The sequence below is a fragment of the Miniopterus natalensis genome, chromosome 12 (genome assembly GCF_054644295.1).
Source record: "Miniopterus natalensis isolate mMinNat1 chromosome 12, mMinNat1.hap1, whole genome shotgun sequence".
Lineage (NCBI taxonomy): Eukaryota > Metazoa > Chordata > Mammalia > Chiroptera > Miniopteridae > Miniopterus > Miniopterus natalensis.
In genome coordinates, this window is record NC_142092.1 from 2,988,655 (window position 1) to 3,012,342 (window position 23,688).

At 41.0% G+C, this 23,688-nt stretch overlaps 1 protein-coding gene and 1 pseudogene across 3 annotated transcripts in view; one reads left to right on the forward strand and one right to left on the reverse strand.

The window, feature by feature from the left end:
* Window positions 1–23,688, reverse strand: part of SLC71A2 (solute carrier family 71 member 2) — a 91,641-nt gene that overhangs the window by 21,966 nt on the left and 45,987 nt on the right. For 2 of the 3 annotated variants that reach the window (XM_087822505.1, XM_087822506.1), the window contains 2 exons: window positions 17,929–18,056; window positions 15,428–15,542 (listed from right to left, as the gene is read on the reverse strand). In XM_087822505.1, coding sequence (XP_087678631.1) covers window positions 15,428–15,542; window positions 17,929–18,056 — 243 coding nt within the window. Of the gene's footprint in view, window positions 1–15,427; window positions 15,543–17,928; window positions 18,057–18,599; window positions 18,684–23,688 lie in introns of those variants that run through there. The other variant, XM_016208968.2, reaches the window with a different exon arrangement.
* On the forward strand, window positions 6,710–7,043 carry LOC107534009 (tRNA-splicing ligase-activating factor archease pseudogene; annotated as a pseudogene).

Consider the following 23,688-nt stretch of genomic DNA (forward strand, 5'->3'; position numbering starts at 1 on the left):
CACCCACAACAGGTTCAGCTCTGTGAAGTCCTGGATACCCCTACTGGGGCAGTTCTGTGGGGGATGAAAGAGTGGCTCAGAGAAGGACATTACAAGTGTGAGACCCTCAGAGGATGGAACCAGGAGGAAGTGCTTAGCCCCCTCCTGCAGGCTGGGCCAGCAACATTCTAATCTGGAGATTCTTTTGATCTATCCCTCTGAGCAAGCCCCCTAGGGGGAACTAGAGTTAGATATCTGATAGAGACTGAAGAGTATGGCTTTGAAGTAGAGACTAATTTGCCTTCATTGAGTACCTGACTGCATAACCTCTAAGCAGGGGAGCAACTTGCCTGAGCTAGGCTAACCTGGGTTGACCCTAAAGACTCTCCTCAGAAGGCACTGGAGGAAGATTAGGCAACCTTGGGGGGTGCGGAGGAGCTGACAGGTGGAGGTGGGCCTCAGGGAGCCTCACACCAACCACAGATCTGCACATAGCTCTAAGCTAAAAGAAGCCCACCCATTTACACAGATTGGTCTTTCTCATGAACACAGGTCTAAAAGACTCAGACACAAACACTGATCGGCGTTAATTACACACAGGTAGCCCAAGGCCAGTTACAAATGTCTGACAGTGACCTGCATCTGAAATCCACTAGAGGAGTTTGACCTAATTAGACACACAAACAGCACACCCAAAGGTGTATCCAGGAACAACCCCACCTGGTAGGTGAACCCCTTCACAGACACCCAGTCTGTAGGGTTAACGATTGTGCCACTGAGCCCATGAAGACAACTCGAGACTGTACCTGCACAGCAGTTTGCACACCATGGTCGGGATTGAGCCTCATAGTGAACAAGCCTGAGGGTTGACCCCAACCACAAAAGAACCATCGTCAATCAAGACCCAATTACAACAGGAGAGTCCAAACAACCCACAAAAGAGACATTCCTAGAACACCTAGCTCAGGAGATCAAGGAGACTGCACCACTGGGAGCCAGAGGACACCTACAACAGGTCACCCCACCAAGACGAGAGGTCACAGCAGTCCTTTCTAAAACATAAAAGCAAACTCAAAGAGACAGCCAAAATGGGGAGACAAAGAAAAAGGCCTAAAATGAAAGACAGGAGGACACGCCAGAAAAAGAGCTAAATGGAACAGAAGGGAAGCAATATGTCAGATAGAGAATTCAAAGTAGTGGTTATAAGGATGCTCAAGAAACTTAGCGAGAACAACAACAGCATCAAGGATATAGAAAACATGAAAAATAATCAGCTGGAGAGGAAGAATATCATATCTGAAATACAGAATACACTGGAAGGAATAGCTAGTAGGCTGGACGAGGTTGAGGACTGAATCCGTGAATTAGAAGACAAAATAGAAAACATTAAATCAGAACAGAAAAAAGAGAAAATAATTAAAAAGAAAGAGGATAGTTTAAAGGAACATTGGGTCAACATGAAATATAACAAAATATGCATCATAGGAATACCAGAAGAAGAAGAAAGTGAACAAGGGATAGAGAGCCTGTTTGAAGAAATAATGACATAAAACTTACCCAGCCTGGTGAAGGAAAATGTAATATAAGTTCAGGAAGCACAGAGAGTCTCAATCAAGATAAACACAAAGAGACCCACACCCAGGCACATCATAATTAAAGTGGCCAAAATTAAACACAAAGAGAGATTAGAATCTTAAAGGCAGCTAGAGAGAAACAGTTACCTATAAGGGAGTTCCCATAAGGCTATTAGTTGATTTCTCAAAACAAGCACTTCAGGCCAGAGGAATGACATCAAGTACTGAAAGTAATGAAAAGCAAGAACCTGAAACCAAATATACTCTATCCAGCAGGGCTATCATTTAAAATCAGAGGTGAAATAAAAAGCTTCCCAGACAAAAGACTAAAGGGCACTGCAAGAAATGCTAAAGGAACTGCTTTAAGAAAAAAGAGAGCCCTGGCCGATTTGACTCAGTGGTTAGTGTTGGCCTGTGTACTGAAGGGTCCCAGGTTCGATTCTGGCCAAGGGCACATACCTTGGTTGCAGGCTCAATTCCTCGTCCTGGTCAGGGCTTGTGTGGGAGGCAACCAGTTCATGTGTCTTTCTCACATCAATGTTTCTCTCCCCCTAGCTCCTTCTCTCTCTGTCACAGACTCTGTCTCTCTCCTTTCCACTCTCTCTGAAAAGCAGTGGAAAAAATATAACCTCCCCCCCCCCAAAAAAAGAAATACAGAGAAGAATGTAGCATTTATCAATAATAACCTAAAACGTAAATGGATTAAATGCTTCAATCAAACATAGGGTAGCCAAATAGATAAGAAAACATGACCCATATATATATGCTGTCTACAAGAGACCCACCCCAGAACAAAAGATACACACAGGCTGAGTGAAGGGATGGAAAAAAACATTCCATGCAATAGGAAGCCAAAAAAAGCTGCGGTAGCAATATTCATATCTGACAAAACAGACCTGAAAACAAAGGCCTTAGCAAGAGGATGCAGAAAAACCATTTGATAAAATCCAGCATCCATTTATGATAAAAACTCTCAGCAACGTGGGAATAGAGGCCATATATGAAAAACTCAATATTAAAGGCCATAGATGAAAAACTGACAGCCAACATCATACTTGATGAGCAAAAACTAAAAGTGTTTCCCTTAAGATCAGGTACAAGACAAGGATGTCCTCTTTCACCACTCTTATTCAACATAGTACTGGAAGTCTGACCCAAAGTGACCAGACAAAAATAAGAAATAAAAAGCATCCAAATCGAAAAGGAGGAAGTAAAACAGTCATTATTTACAGATGACATGGTATTTTTTATAGAATATCCTAAAGACTCCACCAAAAAACTACTAGGTCTAATATATGAATTCAGCAAAGTGGCAGGGTATAAAATCAACATCCAGAAATTGATGGCAATTTTATACACCTAAAATGAACTATCAGAAAGAGAAACTAAGAGAATAACCCCATTTACTACTGGAACAACAACAAAAAATAAGGTACCTAGGAATAAATTTAACCAAAGACAAAAGACCTGAACTCGGAGAACTGTATGACACTGAAGAAAAAAATGAAAGAAGGTACAAATAGGTGGAAGCATATACCGTGTTCAAGGATTGGAAAAATCAGCATCATTAAAATGTCCATACTACCCAAAGCAATCTATAGATTCAATGTAATTCCTATCCAAATACCAATGACATATTTCACAGAACCAGAAAAAATATGCCAAAAATGTATATGGAACCAAAAAAGACCCCAAATAGCTGCAGTAATCTTGAGAAAGAACAAAGTTGGAAGGCTCACAGTACTGCATATCAAACTATACTACAAGTCCATTGTAATCAAAACAGCCTGGGACTGGCATAAGAATAATAGGCATATAGACCAATGGAACACAACAGAGATCCCAAAAATCAACCCATGCCTTTAGGGTCAATTAATATTTGACAAAGGAGGCAAGAGCATACAATTGAATAAAGACAGTCTCTTCAATAAATGGTGTTGGGAAAATTGGACAGGTACATGCAAAAATATGAAACTAGACCATCTTATCCCATACATACGATTGAACTCAAATTGGATAAAAGAATTAAATGTAAGTCATGAAACCGTAAAAATCCTAGAGGAAAACACAGGGAGTAAAATCTCAGGCATCTCACAGCAATATTTTTGCCACTATATCTCCGAGAGCAAGGGAAACTCAGGAAAAGATAAACACATGGGACTACATCAAGCTAAAAAGCTTCTGCACAGCAAAGGAAACCATCAACAAAATGAAAAAAGAACCCACTGTATAGGAGAACATATTTACCAATGATACATCCAATAAGGGATTAATTTCCAAAATATATAAAGAATGTATACAATTTAACACCAGGAACACAAACAATCCAGTTAAAAAATGGGCAAAATACTAAAATCGAAACTTCTCCAGAGAAGACTTACATATGGTGAATAGACATGAAAAAATGCTCAGTGACACCAATCATTAGGAAGATGCAAATTAAAACCACAATGAGGTATCACTTCACACCTGTCAGAATGGCTACCATCCATAAATCATCAAACAAGTGCTGGTGAGGGTGTGGAGAAAGGGGAACCCTAGCACACTGTTGGTGGGAATGCAGACTGGTGCAGCCACTAAGGAAAACAGTATGGAATTTCCTCAAACAATAAAAATGGAACTGCCTTTTGACTCAGTGATCCCACTTCTAAGAATCCCGAAACACCAATCAGAAAGAATATGTGCACCTCTATGTTCATTGCAGCATTATTTACAATAGCCAAGATCAGGAAACAGCCCAAGTGCCCATCAGCAGATGAGTGGGTAAAAAAGCTGTGGGACATTCACACCATGGAACACTAAGTGGCTGTAAAATAGAAGGAACTCTTAACCTCTGCAATAGCATGGAGGGACATGAAGAATATTATGCCAAGTGAAATAAATCACTTAGGTTAAGACAAACACCATATGATCTCAGTAATATGTGGAATCTAATGAACAAAATAAACTACCCAACAAAATGGAACCGGAAGCATGGACACATGGGACACACTGGCTAGTGCCCGTGGGGAGGGGGAGTGGGGCTGACCGCATAAAGAAGATGAAGGGATTAGCTAAAGAACACATATGCAGCCCCATGGACATGGACAATAGTTTGGTGAAGACCAACCTGGAGGTGGACAAAGAGGGGTAAGAAGGAGGGACAACTGTAATAATGTCAACATTAAAAATTTTTAATAAAGAAAAGAATACATTATGGGAAATAAATAGAAGATGAAGCAGAGGCTCAAATCAGTGATTTGGAAGACAAGGTAGCAGAAAACACCAAATCAAAACAGCAAAAGGAAAAAAAATCTTTAAAAATGAGGACAGGTTAACAAGCCTTTGGGATAACATCAAGTGTACCAACATTTGCATCATGGGGAACTAGAAGGAAAAAAGAGAGAGCAAGGGATTGAAAGCCTATTTGAAGAATAATGACAGAAAACTTCCCTAACCTGGCAAAGGAAACAAGTCCAAGAAGCACAGAGTGTCCCAAAGAAGCCCACACCAAGACACATCATAATTAAAATGGTAAAGTTTAAAGACAAAGAGAGAACCTTAAAAGCAGCAAGAGAAAAACAGTTATTTACCTACAGGGGAGCTCCCATAAGACTGCCAGCTGGATTTCTCAACAGAAACATTACAGGCCAGAAGAGACTGGAACAAAATATTTAAAACAATGAATAACAAGAACCTACAATCAAGCATACTCTACCCAGCAAGGCTATCATTTAGAATCAAAAGACAGAAAAAAGCTTCCCAGACCAGAAAAAGCTATAATTACCACCAACCCAGTATTACAAGAAATGTTAAAAGAACTGCTTTAAGAAAAAGAAGAAAAGAGTATCAAAAACATAAATAATAAAATGGCAATAACCATATACCTAGCAATAATTAGTTTAAATACACAGAGATTGAATACTTCAATCAAATGAAATAGGGCAGCTAAATAGAAAACAAAACAAGCCCCATGCATATGCTGACTACAAGATACCCACTTCAGATCAAAAGACAGACACAGGCTGTAAGTAAAAGGTTGCAAAAAGATATTTCGTGAACATGGAAATAAAAAAAAAAACAGGGTAGCAACACTTGTATCAGCCAATATGGATTTTGAAACAAAGCCTATAACAAAAAACAATGAAAAATATTTCATAATGATAAAGTGATCATTCCAACAAGAGGATATAAACCTTGTAAATATATGTGCACCGAACATAGGAGCACCTCAATATAGGAAGCAAATATTGATGGACATAAAGGGATTTATCAACAGTAATATAGTCATAGTAGATGAATTTAACACTCCACTGACATCAATGGATAGATCTACCAGACAGAAAACCAACAAGGAAAAGGCAGTCTTAAGTGACAAATTGGACCAGATAGATTTAATTTAGATTGTAAGAATATTTCACAACAAAGCAGCAGAATATGCATTGTTTTCAAGCTCCCATGGAACAATTTTTAGGATAGGCCACAAAGACTGAACTTGCATCAAGCATCTTCTCTGACCACAACAGTATGAAACCAGTAACCAATTACAAGAAGAAAACCCTGAAAAACACATAAACACATGGAGGCTAATAACATGTTACTAAACAATGAATCACCTAATAAAAACATACAGGAAGGAATCAAAAGATTCCTTGAAACAAATGATAATGGGAACACAACCACCCAAACTTCATGGGACACAAAGTAGTTCTAAAAGGGAAATTGACAGCAATACAGAGCAATACCTCAAAAAATAATGAAAATCTCTGGTAAACAACCTCTCATTACACCTAAAGGAACGAGAAAAAGGAGAACCAATAAAGCCCAAAATGAGCAGAAGGAAGGAAATAATAAAGATCAGAGTGAAAACAAATAAAATAGGGTCTTAAAAAACTCCAAGAGCCGGTTTTTTGAAAAGATAAACAAAACTGATAAACCTTTAACGAGACTCGTCAAGATGAAAAGAGAGAGGACTCAATAAATAAAATAAAAAACGAAAGAGGCAGTGATCCCGGTGCGGCAGGTGGAAGAGACTAGAGGCTACAATCTGAACAGGAGAAGGCAGCCAAGGCCCAGGACCGTCCAGTCAACCGGGAGTACAAGTATTTGGACCATACAGTGGACATCCAGCTACACCCAGGGGAGACACTCTGGAGGAAGCACTCGAGCAACATGCCATGGCCATGCCTGGTTACATGACAGACACTAGAAGCGTGAAGCCCTTCTAAACAAGGGACATAGAAACACACGGAGAGATGACTCACGGTCCCTTTTGTTTCACTTTTTGGATTGAGTGGCTCTATCCGTTCAGTGCTGATGAATTCTTCATACACCGGGAAGTGAAAAGTACTTAGTATTGGTCAAAGAAATTTCAAATGATGGCCAACTGGGTCAGGAAAATTCTCCTTGTCCAAGCACCGTCAGGAAACAGAAGTCAAGGCTACAACATGTTCACTAATGCAGGTCTAGAATGAAGAGAAGCCAGAAGTTTTTGTGATTACTGACATTTAAGGTACAAAAAACCAAAAAAAAAAAAGAAAATTCCTCCTGTGAAGAACTGTTTTTTCTCTTCCCTTTGAGAAGATGCCATTATATAAATTCTACAGTATCTGATGCTATGCGATAATCTGCAGAACAGAAACTTCCGCCTTAAAAGTGTGACTTTCACAAATGGAAAATCAAGGCATAGCCTTGGTCTGCATTAACCAGGTATTCAAATGTTAAAGAATTCTCCTGCTGGCAAGTAGTTCCTCCTTTACTAGGTCCCTGCTGCTCTACCTGGGTGGTTTCTGTTCCCTTTTCCTCAGACTTGTTTCATTCCTCTGCTTCACCTAACCTCTGCTTTGGATTCCTTCTAGTGTATTCATTTCAAATGCCACATTCTTCATTTCTCATTGGTTTGTTATGGTTCCAATGTCCCTTTAATGCCTACTGTCTTTCCGTTTAGGTTCTCACTGAGTTCATCCACTCTCCCTCTAAGCTCCTGAGCATCCTTATACCCACTGTTTTGAACTGCGAATCTGGTAGGTCGCTTGCCTGCATTTTATTTAGCTCTTTTTCTGGGGATTTCCCGTTCTTTTGATTTGGGGCATGTTTCTGTCTCCCCATTTTGTCTGCCTTTTTGTATGTCTCTCTGTGCATTAGGTAGATCTGCTATGTCTCCCCTTGTTGGTATGCAGGTCTTACGAAGTTGGTGTCCTGAGGGGCTCAAGAAGCACAATCTTCCTGATCACTTGAGCTAGGTGTTCCAGCAATGTCTCGGGTGGTTTATATGAGCCCTCCTGTTGTAGTTGTGTCTTGACTGCTTTCAGCCCATCTGTGGACTAATGCCCACGCTGGCTGGCCATGAGGATCGACCCTGACCACAGTGAATGAACCCTCAAAGTAGGGTTGGCCCCAGTAGGGTCTGGCGACTGCTGAGATCTCCCTTTGAATGTTCCACTTGTGAGGTTAGTTGGTCGTGCTCTGGTTTGGTCTGAAGCCCATCCCTGGTTGTGCTGGTTCTGGGTCCACTTGGGAGGAACTCTGGTGCAGGTGAATGTCAGATGCTGCCTGTAAATGGCCTTGGACTACCTGTGTGGAGCTACACGTAATCCACAGACTGACTCTATTGGGCCTGGGTGTGTGTGAGAAGAGACAAGCTGTGTATAAACGTTGGCTACCAGAAGCCCAAGCCTGGGGGCAGATCACTAAATGGCCCAAATACCCTGAGATCAGCCTCCACCTGGCAGCTGCTCCAACACCCCCTGAGGTGGCCTGGACTTCCTCAAGAGTCTTCTGAACAAAGTCTGTAGAGTGGGCCCAGGCTGGCCACAGCCCACAGTCTCTTCCACAAAGTACAAGCTCAATACAGAGGGGCAATCGGGGTCAGAACAGGGCTAGTGGATCTCCTGTTGGCGGATGGGCACCAGTGGCATGCAGAGAGGGAAAAATGGCCCTTGCTCTAGAGCCATACAACTCAGTATCTGTCAGAATCTGCGCCAAAATCTCCTTAAGAAAAAAACTTGCACCAAAGGTGCTGGCTGGGAGCAGCCAGCCAACGTGAGTTTGGCAGGGTGTGGCCACTGGGAATCAGAGGGACAGGGCCACTGGGAATTGTGGGTCTCCTATTGGCTGACAGCACCAGTGCTGTGCAGGGGGTGGAAAAATGGCCCACCGCTCCAGAGCCACAGAATTTACTGACCGTCTGAGTCTCCGACAAGCACTGTGTTTGCCTGAATCTCCTTAATTGTTCCCCAGGGCAGAGCCCACTGTGCCCAAGCTGCAACAGACCTTTCTGCAGGTTACAAGCTTGGCCAGGTGGGGCTACCAAGAGCTGGAGGCTGGCGCTGTAAGGATAGTTAAGTGATTGAGCCAGGGAAGATGGCGCCTGCGGGCACCTAGATGAAGCAGAGGATCAAATAAGCAATTTGAAGACGAGGAGGCAAAAACACCCAGTCAGGAAAGTAAGAAGAAAAATTAAAAAAAAAATAGATTAAGGGACCTCTGGGACAACATGAAGTGTAACAACATCCCTTACAATAGCCAAGATGTGGAAGCAACTCCAAGTGCCCATCAATAGATGAGTGGATAAAAAAGCTGTGGTACACTGGAGCATTACTCAGCCATTAAAAAGAAAGAATGAAATCTTGCCATTTGTGACAGCATAGATGGACCTACAGGGTATCATGCTATGTGAAATACGTCAGTCTGAGAAAGACAAACACCATATGACTTCACTTATATGTGGAATCTAAAGAGCAATATAAACAAATAAACAAAACAGAAACATACTCAAAAGAATCAAAGAACAGACTGATGGCTGTCAGAGTGGAGGGACTTTGGGGGACTGGTGGAAAAGGTGAAGAGGCAGAGAAGTACAGACTGGTAGTTACAGAACAGTCACGGAGATGTAAAGCACAGAATAGGGAATACAGACAATAACACTGTAATAACTATGTATAGTATCAGGTGAGTACTGGAAATATTAGGGGAATACTGTGTAAAGTATATGATTGTCTAACCTTGATGTTGTACACCTGAAACTAATACAAAATAATATTGATATTAAAAACATATTTACTTCTGAATAAATAATCCCATTTATATAAAAAAAAACACCCACCTTAAAAACATATTTAACCAAGGAAGTCAACACCTTGTACTTCAAAAACTGTAAGATATTATAGAAAGAAGTTAAAGAACATAAAAATAAATGGAAGGATGTGCCCAGATTTTTAAAAAAATATATTTTATTGATTTCAGAGACAGAAAAGGAGAGGGAGAGAAAGAGATAGAGACATCAATGATAAGAGAGCCATTAATTGGCTGCCTCCTGCACGATCCCAGGGGATCAAGCCTGCAACCCTGGACATGTGCCCTTACCGGGAATCGAGCCGAGACCTCTTGGATCATAGGTCGATGCTCAACCACTGATCCACACCGGCTGGGCTATATCCAGATTATTGATAAGAAGAATTAACATCATTAAAAATGACCATACTATCCAAAGCAATCTACAGATTCAATGCAATTCCTATCAAAATATCAATGGTATTTTTCACAGAACTAGAACAAATAATCCTAAAATTTATATGGAACCACAAAAGACCCTGAATAGCCACAGCCATCTTGAGAAAAAGAACAAGGTTGGAGGTTTCACACTACCCCATATCAAACTATAGCACAAGGTCGTAGTAATCAAAACAACATGCTACTGGCATAAAAAGAGACACACAGATCAATGGACAGAGAAGAGAGCCCAGAAATAATCCATGGTCAATTAACATATGAGAAGGGAGGCAAGAGTATACAATGGGATAAAGACAGTCTCTTTAATAAATGATTTTGGGAAAACCAGACAGACACATGGAAAAGAATGAAACCGGATTACTTTCTTACACCATATGCAAGAATAAATTCAAAACAGATTAAAGACTTAAAGGTAAGACCAGGAACCATAAAACTCCCAAAAGAAAACAAGAGTACTAAACTCTTTGACATACAGTATCTTAGTGGTAGCTTTCCTTCAGCAAGGGAAGCAAAGAAAAAGTAAGTAAACTACAGAGTTGCTATACAGTGAAGGAAACCATCGCAAATGAAAAGATAACCTACTGAATGGGAGAAGATATTTGTCAATGATACACCCAACAGAGCATTAGTGTTCAAAATATATAAGGAACTCATACTAGTTATCGCCAAAAAAGCAACCTGATGAAAAAATAGGCAAAGGACCTGAATAGACACTTCTCCAAAGAGGACATGCAGATGGCTAAGAGACATATGAAAAAATGCTCAACGTCACTAATCATCAGAGATGCAAATTAAAACCACAATGAGGTATCACTTCACAGCTGTAAGAATGGCTCCATCAACAAATCAACAAACGACACGTGCTGGCGAAGATGTGGAGAAAGGGGAGCCCTGGTGCACTGCTGGTGGGAGTGCAGACTGGTGTAGCCACTGTGGAAAACAGTGTGGACGTTCCTCAAACAATAAAAATGGAGCTGCCTTTTGGCCCAGTGATCCCACTTCTAGGAATATATCCTAAGAATCCCGAAACACTAATCAGAAAGAATATATGCACCCCTGTGTTCATAGCAGCGCAATTTACAGTAGCTAAGGTTTGGAAACAGCCCAAGAGCCCATCAGTAGATGAGTGGATAACAAAGCTATGGGACATTTATGCCATGGAATTCTATGCAGCTGTGAAAAAGGCTCGATTAACCTTTGAGACAGCATGGAGGGACCAGGAGAGAATAAGCCAGTCAGAAAAAGACAAGTATCACATGATCTCACTCATATGTGGAATCTAATGAACAAAATAAACTGATAAACAAACTGACAAATCTCTGAGGGAAGGTGGGGATGGAGGTTTGTGGGAAGAGATTAACCAAAGAACTTATATGCATATATGCATAACCCATGGCATACACAGACAATAGTGTGGTGCAGGGGGACACCGGTGCAAGGTGGAAGGAGGGGGGAAAGCTGGGACACCTGTAATACTTTCAACAATAAAGATAAATTTAAAAAAGAAAATGAAATATTTAAACACATCATAAAGATAGCACACGCAAATCAAATATTTAAGAATAAATTGAACATAATGGGCAGAATACCTGAACAGACATTTCTCTAGAGATAGTTTGCATGCAGGTGGCCAAGAGACATACGAAAATATGCTGAATATCACTAATTATCAGAGCAATAGATATTGAAACTATAATAAGATATCAGCTCATACCTGTCAGAATGGCTATTAGCAATACATTAGCAAACAACAAGTGTTGGGAAGGATATGGAGAAAAGGGACCACTTATATATGGTTGATGGGACTGCAAATTGGTGCAGCCACTACAGAGGTTCTTTAGAAATTAAAACACTAATTTGAAAAGATGTATGCATCCCTATGCTCATTAGGGGGTGTACAGAATTCCGATTTGGGGAACAGAAACTCCTGGATTCAGTATTTACTGAATACTTCCTATGTACCAGATGAGTAAGAAGATAGAGCTCCTGTCCTTCAGGTTTTTCCATGTTATTCAAGACATCAAGGCAACGGCATAACGACATTATAAATTGCAATGACATGCGAACAGCCGAGGGATCACTGCTGCAGCACCTCACGCACTAAGGAACAGTGCTGCAGTGTCCTCGAGTGCACAACATACCTGCACAGCAAGGGTCAATCACTCATTTACTCATAAGTTTTCCATTATCTAATCTTCTCTGATTTTGTATGTAAACTGCAAAGATACTCTATCACACAACATACAGATAAACAGCAATAAAAATGTTAAATAACCATCTTAAGTTCAAATAGAAAAGCCATTTTCCAATCTCTCTAAAATATAGTCAGACTTATAGCTGCTAAATATTAGCTGAAACTGCTTTTTATAATCCAAAGCATTCCAAGTGTAAAGAATTTAAAGATTATAGAGTACACAAAAGAAAACACTCAATCATTATACCATTATTTGCCAAAAAGGCATTTTATCACAACTACCTTCTAGCTAGTTTGGACAATTTCTAAAATAACAACTGGTCAGTAACTTAATAATTTAACTCCATTGCTCTTAGTGACCAAATCTTATCTATGTAACAATGATTTAACATGTAAGAATACATATGATACATGAGTATAATACATGAATATAAAATGACTGCCTTTTATAAGCACCTAACCACCCCCTCAATTTGGAGGGGATACAATAGCTACTTCGGATGTATAGGAGAAAGAAATATTGACTGTGAGATTAATGCTCATTATTAAATGGTGTGTTCCGAACCACTGTAACTGTAAAATTCATCTTTCCCATCCAGGTGGTGCACCTTGCAACAGTGTTCTAAGGAAGTGCTCCAATTATTTTCTGGCATTTCCGCAATATAAATATTTGTAAAGTGCCATGGAGGAAACAAAATAAAGGCAGAAATCTTGATGGGACTTTTTAAGTCTTGCAAAACAGAGGAAGAAACAAGCATTATTATTTACAAGTCCATGTACATGGAGAGTCAAAAGTTTCACACCTGAGTTAGACGGCACAGCAGGGCAGATGTCCTCAGACAGAGAGAGGCAGGCCCACCCTTACTACTGACAGCCCGATTCAGCTAGGGCATTCTGTGCTCAGGACTCCCTCCTGTCACCTCTCCCTCCACTACTGCCCACTTGTCCCAATCTTCCTCCCTCCATTATTAGAGAAGTGAGCCCTATAGTTCTGCCTGGCGCTTCTCTCGCTGACCTCTCAACACCCCTATGGACAGGTATTATTTTACAGATGAAGAACTCAGCTAGTGAGCGGAGCTAAGTCGCTGGTTCCAGAACTTTCTCTGAAATCTTTCGTTAAAGCCCTAATGCTCAGCACAACAGCTTTGTGACTGGTTTTTCTTCTGAAAGCAAGGAACAAAAATCTAGTAAAATTGGAGGGAAATGAGTATCTCAATGGGTGTTTCCTACAGTGTAGAGAACATGTGCACAAGTGTGCTAAGAGGCTTTGGTACCCCTAGATTTCTCTATTGACTGGCCTCTAGGAGCCATCCTGAGCACCTGCCTCCCATGACAGTGTCTTACCTGCTCCCTCTGTACTCCACTCTGCACTCCAGAGACGCCCTGGTTTTAGGACATGACCGGAGACACTCAGGAGAGGAGGGAACGAGGAAGGGAGGAGAGGGCAGGTAGTAGCTAGAGGGGAAGTGGGGTTGAAAGGGAAATTTTTTAAACTATTGAGGTCTAAAATCAACAAAGTAAAAATGGCTATTGTGTTTTGTGGGACAGCAGTAACTGACTTATATGTCCATCACTGATTTGTGCAATTATTCATTCAATCAGTCAACACTGAATGACTGCTTACTATCTCCCAGGAAGTGGGATTTAGAAGAAAAGGTAAGACTTGGGAAAAGAGAGAAGTAACCTGGGTTTCTGGCATTCAATCCCCCTCCAAACTATTCAACAATCCAGCCAGGTAATTTTTCTTCTTCTACCTTCTTTCCGTAAACATTTTCAAACACAGGAAAGTGGAGGGAAGAGCACAGTACACATTAGGGGGAAGCAGAATATATTACCCCAAATGTGCCACATGGCATGTGGATTGTTCTGAGCTGAAGGCAGTTAAGACCCAAAGACTCAGGAGAAGCTTTGTACTTCTCCCTGGACAGCCTAAAATAAATTTAGATGGGGAGCCTGTACCAGAAAAAGGTCCATGACCAAAGACTACTTTTTGTATCAGAAAAACTCATCTGCATGGCAGGGCAAACATTTGTTTACCAATCGTTTGCTCTTCTCATCTTTCTGCAAATTGTCTTCCTCCCCCTTTGAAGCCCCAGGACCCTCTCCCCTTTCTCTTTAGCTCAGGATGACATATAAGCCTCAAATGTCTGACTGCCTTTGAGTTGCTCATGTCTTTGTGGGGCTCTTGTACACATAAAATTAAATTTGTTTTTCTCCTGTTAATCTGCCCTATGTCAATCTAATTATTTGGTCAGTCAAAGAACCTAGAAGGTAAGGACAGGAAAATTTTTCCACTCCAATAACACCCACACGTCCCAATAGGCCCACACACCCTTTTTTCCCCCTGAACCAGTTGAGCAGCTCTCAGATATGTGACACTCTGGCATAAACAGTTTCAGCCTGTCATCGTCTACAGGTCTTTCTTCACCTACATGATCACAATGCCATTATCATGCCTAGGAAAATTAGAAATTATCAATTGTCTAATAATCAATTATCCAAAAAGAAAAGGTATCCTGTAACTTTTGCATTGCTGTCAAAAATTATTTGCTGAGCTCAGCTGGGCATGGCTCAGCGGTTGAGCGTCAACCTGGGATCCAGGCGATCGGGGTTCTATTCCCGGTCAGGGCACATGCCCGGGTTGCGAGCTCGATCAATGACTCTCTCATCATTGATGTTTCTGTCTCTCTCTCCCTCTCCTTTCCTCTCTCTGAAATCAATAAAGATATATTAAAAAACAAAAATTATTTGCTGAATGAGTGTAGTCCTTTTCTGTAGCACTATATCCCAAATAAGTGACTGAGCCACACAACCAGTAATATAACAACAACAGATTAACATGTCTGAGGTTCTTACACCTCTCCAATTCAAATTAGGTGCACAGAGAATTCTAACCTATTTATTGTTTATGATTGTCAAGAGATCATCTAACAATAAATCAACTTTTAAAAAACTTTGCAACTGACAACTCTGACATTCCTGATAATCTTCTAACCCTAAAATCAGAGAATTAATAGTAATTTCTATCTTGCTATTTTTAACTTTTTTAAGTCTCATTTTTTATTTCAGTTACTTTAGATTTTCTTTTATATGTCAATATATACTACTTATTTTAAATCTCATTTTTCATTGAACTTTTAATAGAATGCTAATTAATTCTCTGGTTAAAAACCAAAATCTATTATCTTACCCATCCATAAGCAGTACTTCGCTCGTGCTCCTGAGTGACATCAGCTACATAGGCAAATATCACAGAGAATGTGACCGAGAAGACTCCAGACACAGAAATCATTGCAAAATGCCACCTATAAAAAGATCATTTCAGTTACCCAGGAGAGAGGTAGTATGGGTATACATTTTTGCAACCAGAGTCAAAGATATCATGTAGATTATAAACCCAGAAAAAAATTTATTTATATCCATGTATAAGATATAAAGGACAACTAATAAAATTATAATCAAGATGGAGAGAAAGAAGTAGAAAAATGCTAATTTTGTTACTGTGCAAAGGGTGTCAGTACATGCAGTTTAAATAAGTTATAGTTTTAAAGGAAGCTAAAAGAGAAATAAAATCTTTCTAAATTTCCTAGCTTTAGTTAAGAAAAGGACATATACAGCCCAGCCGGGCGTGGCTCAGCAGTTGAGCGTCGACCTAGGATCCAGGCAATCAGGGTTCGATTCCCGGTCAGGGCACATGCCTGGATTGCGGGCTGCAGCCGATCAATGACTCTCTCATCATTGATGTTTCTATCTCTCTCTCTCTCTCTCCCTTCCTCTCTCTGAAATCAATAAAGATATATTTTTAAAAAAAAGAAAAGAAAAGGACATATACAGCAAACGACTTTACAAGAGCTACACAAAAGCAGACAGGGTAACAAAAAATATCAATGTAATTAAGACCAAAATTTTTCATCACATGTATAGATGCTTTAAAAGAATCTAGCTAAAATACTAGCAAACAGAACTTTACAGAACAAAAAGTAGGGTTCATTCCAGATATATAATAATGTTTCAATATTAGAAAATACATTAATATAATTCATTATGGTAACAGATCTACAGAGAAAAATCAAATGATTACCATTGATGCAAAAAAGGGATGTAATAAAATCTGACATCCAATCTTGATTTTAATAAAGAAAATCTTTGGATAAAACAGAAATGAGTATTTTTCAATCTAAAAGCTAACATAAAAGCTAGCTTAACACTTACTGACAGAACATTACAAAGCTTTCTTTATGAGGAAGGTAAGTCTGCTGTCACTACTTTTATTCACCATTATTCATTAGTCAATACAAGTGGTGAAAGTAGCATCATGAAAACTGGGAGAGAAGAGGTAAAATCATTTAAAGATCTAGAAAACATTTTTAAGGTATTCAGAGGACATTAAAAAAACAATGTGAACTCATTAGAACAGCATGTCATGCTCCTGGACAGAAAGACAATACCAAGAAGTACTTAAAAACTCTTCATCTGGTAGGAGATTAAATGCACGTCCAGGATGGGCACAAATTTAGGCCATAATGACTACGTTGACATAAAATCTCTATCGAGCCCAGCTGGGCGTGGCTCAGCAGCTGTGCATCAAACCTATGATCAAGGAGAACATGATTCAATTCCTGGTGAGGGCACATGCCTGGGTTTCGGGCTCGATCCCAGGTCAGGGGTGTGCAGGAGGTAGCTGATCAATCACAACTCTCTCATCATTGATGTTTCTCTCTCTCTCCCCCTCTCCTTTCCTCTCTCTGAAAACAAAAAAGATATATTTAAAAATAAATAAAATCTCTATCGAGTAATAAAATGAGGGAATTTTCAAATGAGTAAATAAAAAAATCTATTAATTGCATTAAAAACCAAAACCCAAAAACCTTCCATTCTAAGGTGTGTCTTTCACATTGCTGAGATTAGCAACAGGAATTTTGGTCAAAACACCATCCTCTGTACTCCAGAAAAATAACCATGTTACTCAGGTGCGAATTCCAACCCATCTTTGGTAACTAACTAGACTTGTTTACATGCTAAATATTCTCTCCCTATTTATCACAAAAAAATGAGATCAAGTTAAAATTCATATTATGGCCCTGGCTGGGTAGCTCAGTTGGTTAGAGCGTGATCCTGATACACCAAGGATGTGGGTTTGATCCCTGCACAGGGCACGTGTAAGAAGCAACCAAATAATGCATGAAAAAGTAGAACAACAAATCCATGTTTCTCTCTGTCTCAAAATCAGTAAATAAAAATTGTTTTAAAAGTTTGTATTATGATTTAGAATAGGTTACTGGTCTGACTACATTATGCACAAGTGACCCCTGCCATTTATGACATAAATTATGTTCATATCAGTGCCATAGACCGATGAACTGACAAAAACAGTTACATTTGCAAAGTCAACTGAGCCATACCGGTGTGTGGGATCCTCAGCCCTCTCCCAAGACCCAAATCCTGTAAATGACTTCATGGCAACTACAGCTTTTATTTCTATTTCTTCACCTCATACTATTATGTAATCTCTTCATCTCCCCATTATAATATGGGCAAGATGGCACCTGCCAAAACTGGCTTTCAGTATTACCAAAGAGATCAAATGAAAACACAGATAAGACTGCTTTGAAATGGTTAAGAAGTGGTCTGCAGATGTATTATTCACACATGACCAAAACAGTCATGATGAAGAAAGGCTGAGCCACTCACCATGGGCTGATCCTCATCAGTGGAATAGGGAAGCAGGTAAAGAAGACGGTGCCAAGGAGAAAGGGCTTCCTCCCCCACACATCAGACATAGCTCCTACGAGCGGGGCACTCAGGAAAGAGAGCAGGCCCTGGAGAAGAAAACAAGCAAAGGTCAGATTTATGATGCAATCCCCTAATTACCTGTAATTCTTATTTTCTAAATGAATTTCTAAACGCTGCAGTTCATTTTGTTGGTCCCCAAACAGAATAATTTGAAACATTAAATACAAACTATCATTAAAAAAATTTCTAACAAAATTTCTAAACACACTGTTAGGGAAGAAAGGGGTAAGAGCTTGTTTTCTGGGAAAAACTGGAAAAGTGGCATGAGAGAGAGAGAGAGAGAGAGAGAGAGAGAGAGAGAGAGAGAGTGTGTGTGTGTGTGTGTGTGTGTGTGTGTGTGAAAAGTGGCATGAGAGAGAGAGAGAGAGAGAGAGAGAGAGAGAGAGAGTGTGTGTGTGTGTGTGTGTGTGTGTGTGTGTGTGTGTGTGTTGGCCCTTAAGATGAATATACATCAAGCATATGAGAAGAAGCCGGGACTTGATTCATTTTAATAAATATGTACAGCACATCCGTTATGCACAAAGCTGTGAATTAACTGGTGCAATGAAGACACCCAAACAAATACACACCTTCTGCTCTCAAACTGCCTGTAAGCTGACAGGGTAAACAGAACAAGTATGCACACACCCAAGGTCCATAAGACAAGCTCAAGCTCTGTGTCTTCCTGTTGGCTCAGGAAGGAGATAATGCAACTTGACAACAGAGTTGAGGCTAAGGAGAAGCAAGAGACAAGACCACACGTAAGCAGAGGAAATAAAGAAACACATTTACTATGTGCCAGTCACTTGCTGGCTGGACACTTCCGTATCAATTTCCTGTTTGACCTCAGGGTCCTCTGAGGTGATCACAGTCCTGATCCTCAGACCCTGCTGGTGCCACAGTCCTCATTTCACATGCTCTGTCTGCACATTACGAACAGATTTCCAATCTCTCTCTTCTGAGCTCCATATTTACAGCCAAATGGACTTCTCTATTAGGACATTTAAGATGCATACTATTCCCTTTACAGCAAGCAGTCCCCCCTTTATCCATGGGGAATACATTCCAAAGATCCCCAGTGGATGCCTGAAACCACGGATAGTACCAAATCCTGTATATGGCATGTTTTTTCCTATACGCACATACCCATGATTAAGTTTAATTTATAAATTAGAAACAGTGAGAGACTAACAATAACTAGTAATAATATATACTGTAATAAAACATGTGAATGTGATCTCTCTTTGTCAAAATATCTTATCCACTGTACAGTGTGGACACTCTGGACAAAGTATGATTTGCGTGCCAGGTGGGATTGTGCGAGATTTCACCATGGTACTCAGAATGGTGTGCAATCTAAACTTATGAACTGTTTACTTCGGCAGTTTTTCATTTAATATTTTCAGACTGCAATTGACCACGGGTAACTGAAACTGAGGAAAGAAGCATCAACAGATAAGGCAGGACAGCTGGAAACCTGACCACCACCCACACTTCCCACCCTAAGAAGCCCTCGGAAGCTTTTCACTTCATCCTTCCACTCCAAGGCTACTGTTTAGAGACAATTCACTCTTAATGATCTCTCTGTACCCATCTTCAGCACTGCTACCTGAGTTACAATAAAACCATCTTCTATCTGGCCCCTGACCCTGGTCCTCCCTCCCTCCAGTATGTTTATCACATATCCCCAAGAGCAACGATGAGCTGCTAACCTCAGCTCTCTCACTCCTTAGAAACGCTGCTAAGTTCTCCATTGTGCAGAGTTTAAACTCTTCAGCATGTAGTTATGGTTGGAATAACGTGTCGCTTTTAAATACTAGAGATAAGAACGGCTGGGAGAACCAGGAGAGAGAAGAGTGGGGAATGTTGATAGACAGTGAAGCTGGACGATGAGTGCATGGGTGTTCACTACATTATTTTCTACTTCTGTGTATTTGAGTCTTTATAGTATGTTTTAAAAATTCTTCACCATAGCATATAAATAAAACCATCCAAAATCTGGAATGTAACACACACCCTATCTGTGCAATATGCAATATGCTTTGGTGTTGTGCCCGTGTGCCCTGGCACAGGCCATGCTGGGCCCGCGTGCACTCCCCACGTGGACCCTGTAAACTCCAGGCATTCTCACAGCCGTGGGTGAGGAGCACCTCCTCCTTGATTCTCCTAGCTGCTCAAGCAGAAGTAACCTGGTAATATCTGTTCTACTGTAATTGTAACACTATGAAAATTTACTGGTTATTTGTCTATCCTCTTTGTTGGATTAGAAATTGAGATTAAGGGCACAGGAAAGCTTTTCATTTCAGCTTTGTACTCTTGGGGACTGTCACGGGCCTGGTAAATAAGGGCTTTCTGCTGCCGTCACTTCCTCTGGGACACTGTCATCCTTTTCTTAGTAACCATTTCTCTCATTTCTGCTGATAAATTCATCTTCACTAAGTTCCTTTGGCTGCACATCTAAGAGTCTCTCCAACATGCCCCACTCAGCTGTTCCTTCTGCAACTCCACCGAGGTCTACGGGAATCTCACGTCCAGCACTGCCACCATTTTCACTGCACTTTCAACCTGCCGGCCCATTCCCTCTTTGAGGGCCCACGTCTGTACACTGCCATGTATTTTCATCACTGGGGACAGGTGGCAACACAACGCGTGCTCTGCTGTCTGCGTGTGAACTAAGAGATGTGTCGTAACCAGTCACCAACACACTGAAACGCCCGCACTGGCGACCGTTAGTCACAGTGCTCCGTGCGGGAGGAGCGAGCAGCCATTCGTCCTCTGTGCGGTTCCGCGCAGCTGACAGCATGGTACCAGAAGCTTAAATAGTGCTGTCGGGGGAACTGGTGTGACTCACGTCAAAATTCCTCTCTCTCTGCCTCTCCCTCCCTCCCTCTCTCTCTGTCCCCCCACCCCTTCTACTCTCTCAGAAAAAAGCCATGAAGGAAATATCCTCGAGTGAGGATTAAAAAAAAATTACGGCATAAACAAAAATAATCTGCAACAACAAAACCATACAAGGCGCGGAGGTAAAGGCCTGAGCCAGCAAAGGAAGATGAACGTGAGATGGACTCAAAAGAAAAAAAATACTGTAGCTATGCACCTTAATTTTATAAAACTAATGGTAGCTAAACACAAAACTCCCCAAACCAGGACACACAGCTTAAAAAAGAGGAAACAGAAGAACAAAGTATGGAATACCATGAAAAAATGACAGCCAGAAGCACAGGGGAAGGAACTGATGGAGGCACTGAGCTACCAGGAGACAAACGATAAAGTGGCCGCAGGGAATCCTCACACATCAGTAACTACTCTAAACGTAAATGGTCTGAATTCATGAATAAAGAGGCACAGAGTAGCACAGTGGATTAAAAATCAAAATCCAAACATAAGATTCCAAGATGGTGGCAGATTAAGTAGAAGCTACACTGACATTCTCCCGGGACCAAACTGGAATGACAACTAAAATACAGAAAAACCATCCTGAATAACCTACTGAAGACGAGCTGGAAAGAACCCTCATAACCCAGGACCTAAAGTGGAGACCACACAGAGAACTGGTAGGAAGTGCAGAGGCGAGAGGACTGGCTGGGCTCCCACAGGCAGCAGCTGAAGGTCTGGAGGGAGATCTCAGCTGTGGGGGTTCCCACTGAGAACTCTGGGGTCTAAACCCCAGGCTGGGCTTCTCAGCCCAGAACACCAGACCTGAGAAAGGTGCCCACATAACATCTGCCTGTGAAAAGCAGCTGGGTTTCTGTCTCCTAGGGAGAGGTGGCTGGAAATGCAGGCCCCCTCATAAAGAGTCAACACACAAAGTTTCATGTGCAACCACTTACCTTGGGCTCCAGCAGAGAGAGGGCAGAGTGGACTGGAGCTGTGTGAGGAGAATCACGTTTGGGGGCTCTGGGGATAAAGCTAGGATTCCTGTGATAAGTCATCCCCCTCTACTCCACAGGACATATTTCTCAGGCAGACCTTTAACACCCAGGGAGCTTTTGCTGGGGGAGAGGGGAAGCAATTGCCCCACATATTAAAAACCTCTCTCCCCACCCTGTGGAGTTTACACTTTACTATGATCTATAAGCTGATGCCATTAAGAGACTTAGAATTACAGGCAGCCTGCAGGCAAAGGCGGATGTCTGGGTGCTTTGTCTTTGCCTGATCTGCTTCTAGACCCGGGCTTGGAAAAACAGACCAAGGTGTGTATGTTGGTGCTTTCAAAACACACCCAGCACCAGCCGAGGGAGCCACAAGCTATGCAAGGTTGATAGCCAAACAGGGTACTCAATGCCAGTCACAAAAAACGTCTGACATTGGCCTGCACCAGAGGCCATCCAAAAAGACTGGGAATCCTAGCTGATCTACCTAATACACAGAAACAAACCCAAACAGGCAGCCAAAATGGGGAGACAAAAAAACCCCCTGTCCGGCAGGGTGTGGCTCAGTGGTTGAGCATCAACCTAGGATCCAGGAGATCGTGGTTTGATTCCTGGTCAGGGCACATGTCCAGCTTGTGGGCTCAATCCCCAGTTGGGGGCATGCAGGAGGCAGACGACCAATCACAACTCTCTCATCACTGATGTTTCTATCGCTCTCTCTCCCTCTCCCTTCCTCTCTCTGAAATCAATAAAGATATATTTTAAAAAACAAACAAGCAAAAAAAAACCCCAAAACCCCCCAAAACACACACAAAAACCAAGCCCCAAATGAAAAAACAAGAGATGTCTCCATAAGAAGAGATAAATGAAATGGAGATAAGCAATCTATCAGACATAGAGTTCGAAATACTGATTTTAAGGATGCTCAACAGCATGAGAGAAGATATGGAAACTATGAAGGAAATTAAGAAAAACATAGTAGAAATAAAAAATACACTGGAAGGAATAAACAACACAAGCTGAAGATCGGATCAGCGAATGAGAAAACGGGGTAGAAAACAAACAATCAATCAGAGAGAGAGAAACATAGGCATAAAGAATTAAAATGGCAATAGCTAAGTACATATCAATAATAACCTTAAATGTAAGTGGATTAAATGCTCCAGTCAAAAGACATAGGGTAGCTGAATGGATAAGAAAAATGACCAAAATATATGCTGTGTACAAGAGACCCACCTCAGAACAAAAGACTCACACAGGATGAGAGTGAAGGGAAGGAAAAAATTTATCCATGCAAATGGAAATTAAAAAAAGCTGGGGTAGCAAGTCATAACAACAGAGACAAAATAGTCTTCAAAATAAGGACCGTAACAAGACAATAAAGGTCACTACTAATACTAAAGGGATCCATCCAAAAAGAGGCTATAACCCTGGTAAACATATATGCACCCAATATAGGAGCACCTACATTTATAAAAAACTTCTGGATGACACTAAGGCAGAGACTGACAGCAATCCAGTCATAGCAGGGGATTTTAACACCCCCCTGACTCCACTGGATAGATCTTCCAGACAAAAAAATCAACAAGGAAACAATGACCCTAAATGACACACCAGATCATATGGATTTAACATTTACAGAACATTTCACCCCAAAGCTGCAGAATATACATTCTTCTCAAGTGCACATGGGACATTCTCAAAGACAGGCTACATGTTAGGACACAAAACAAGTCTTTACAAGTTCAAGAACACTTAAATCGTATCAAGCATCTTCTCATATCACAATGGTATGAAATTAGAAATC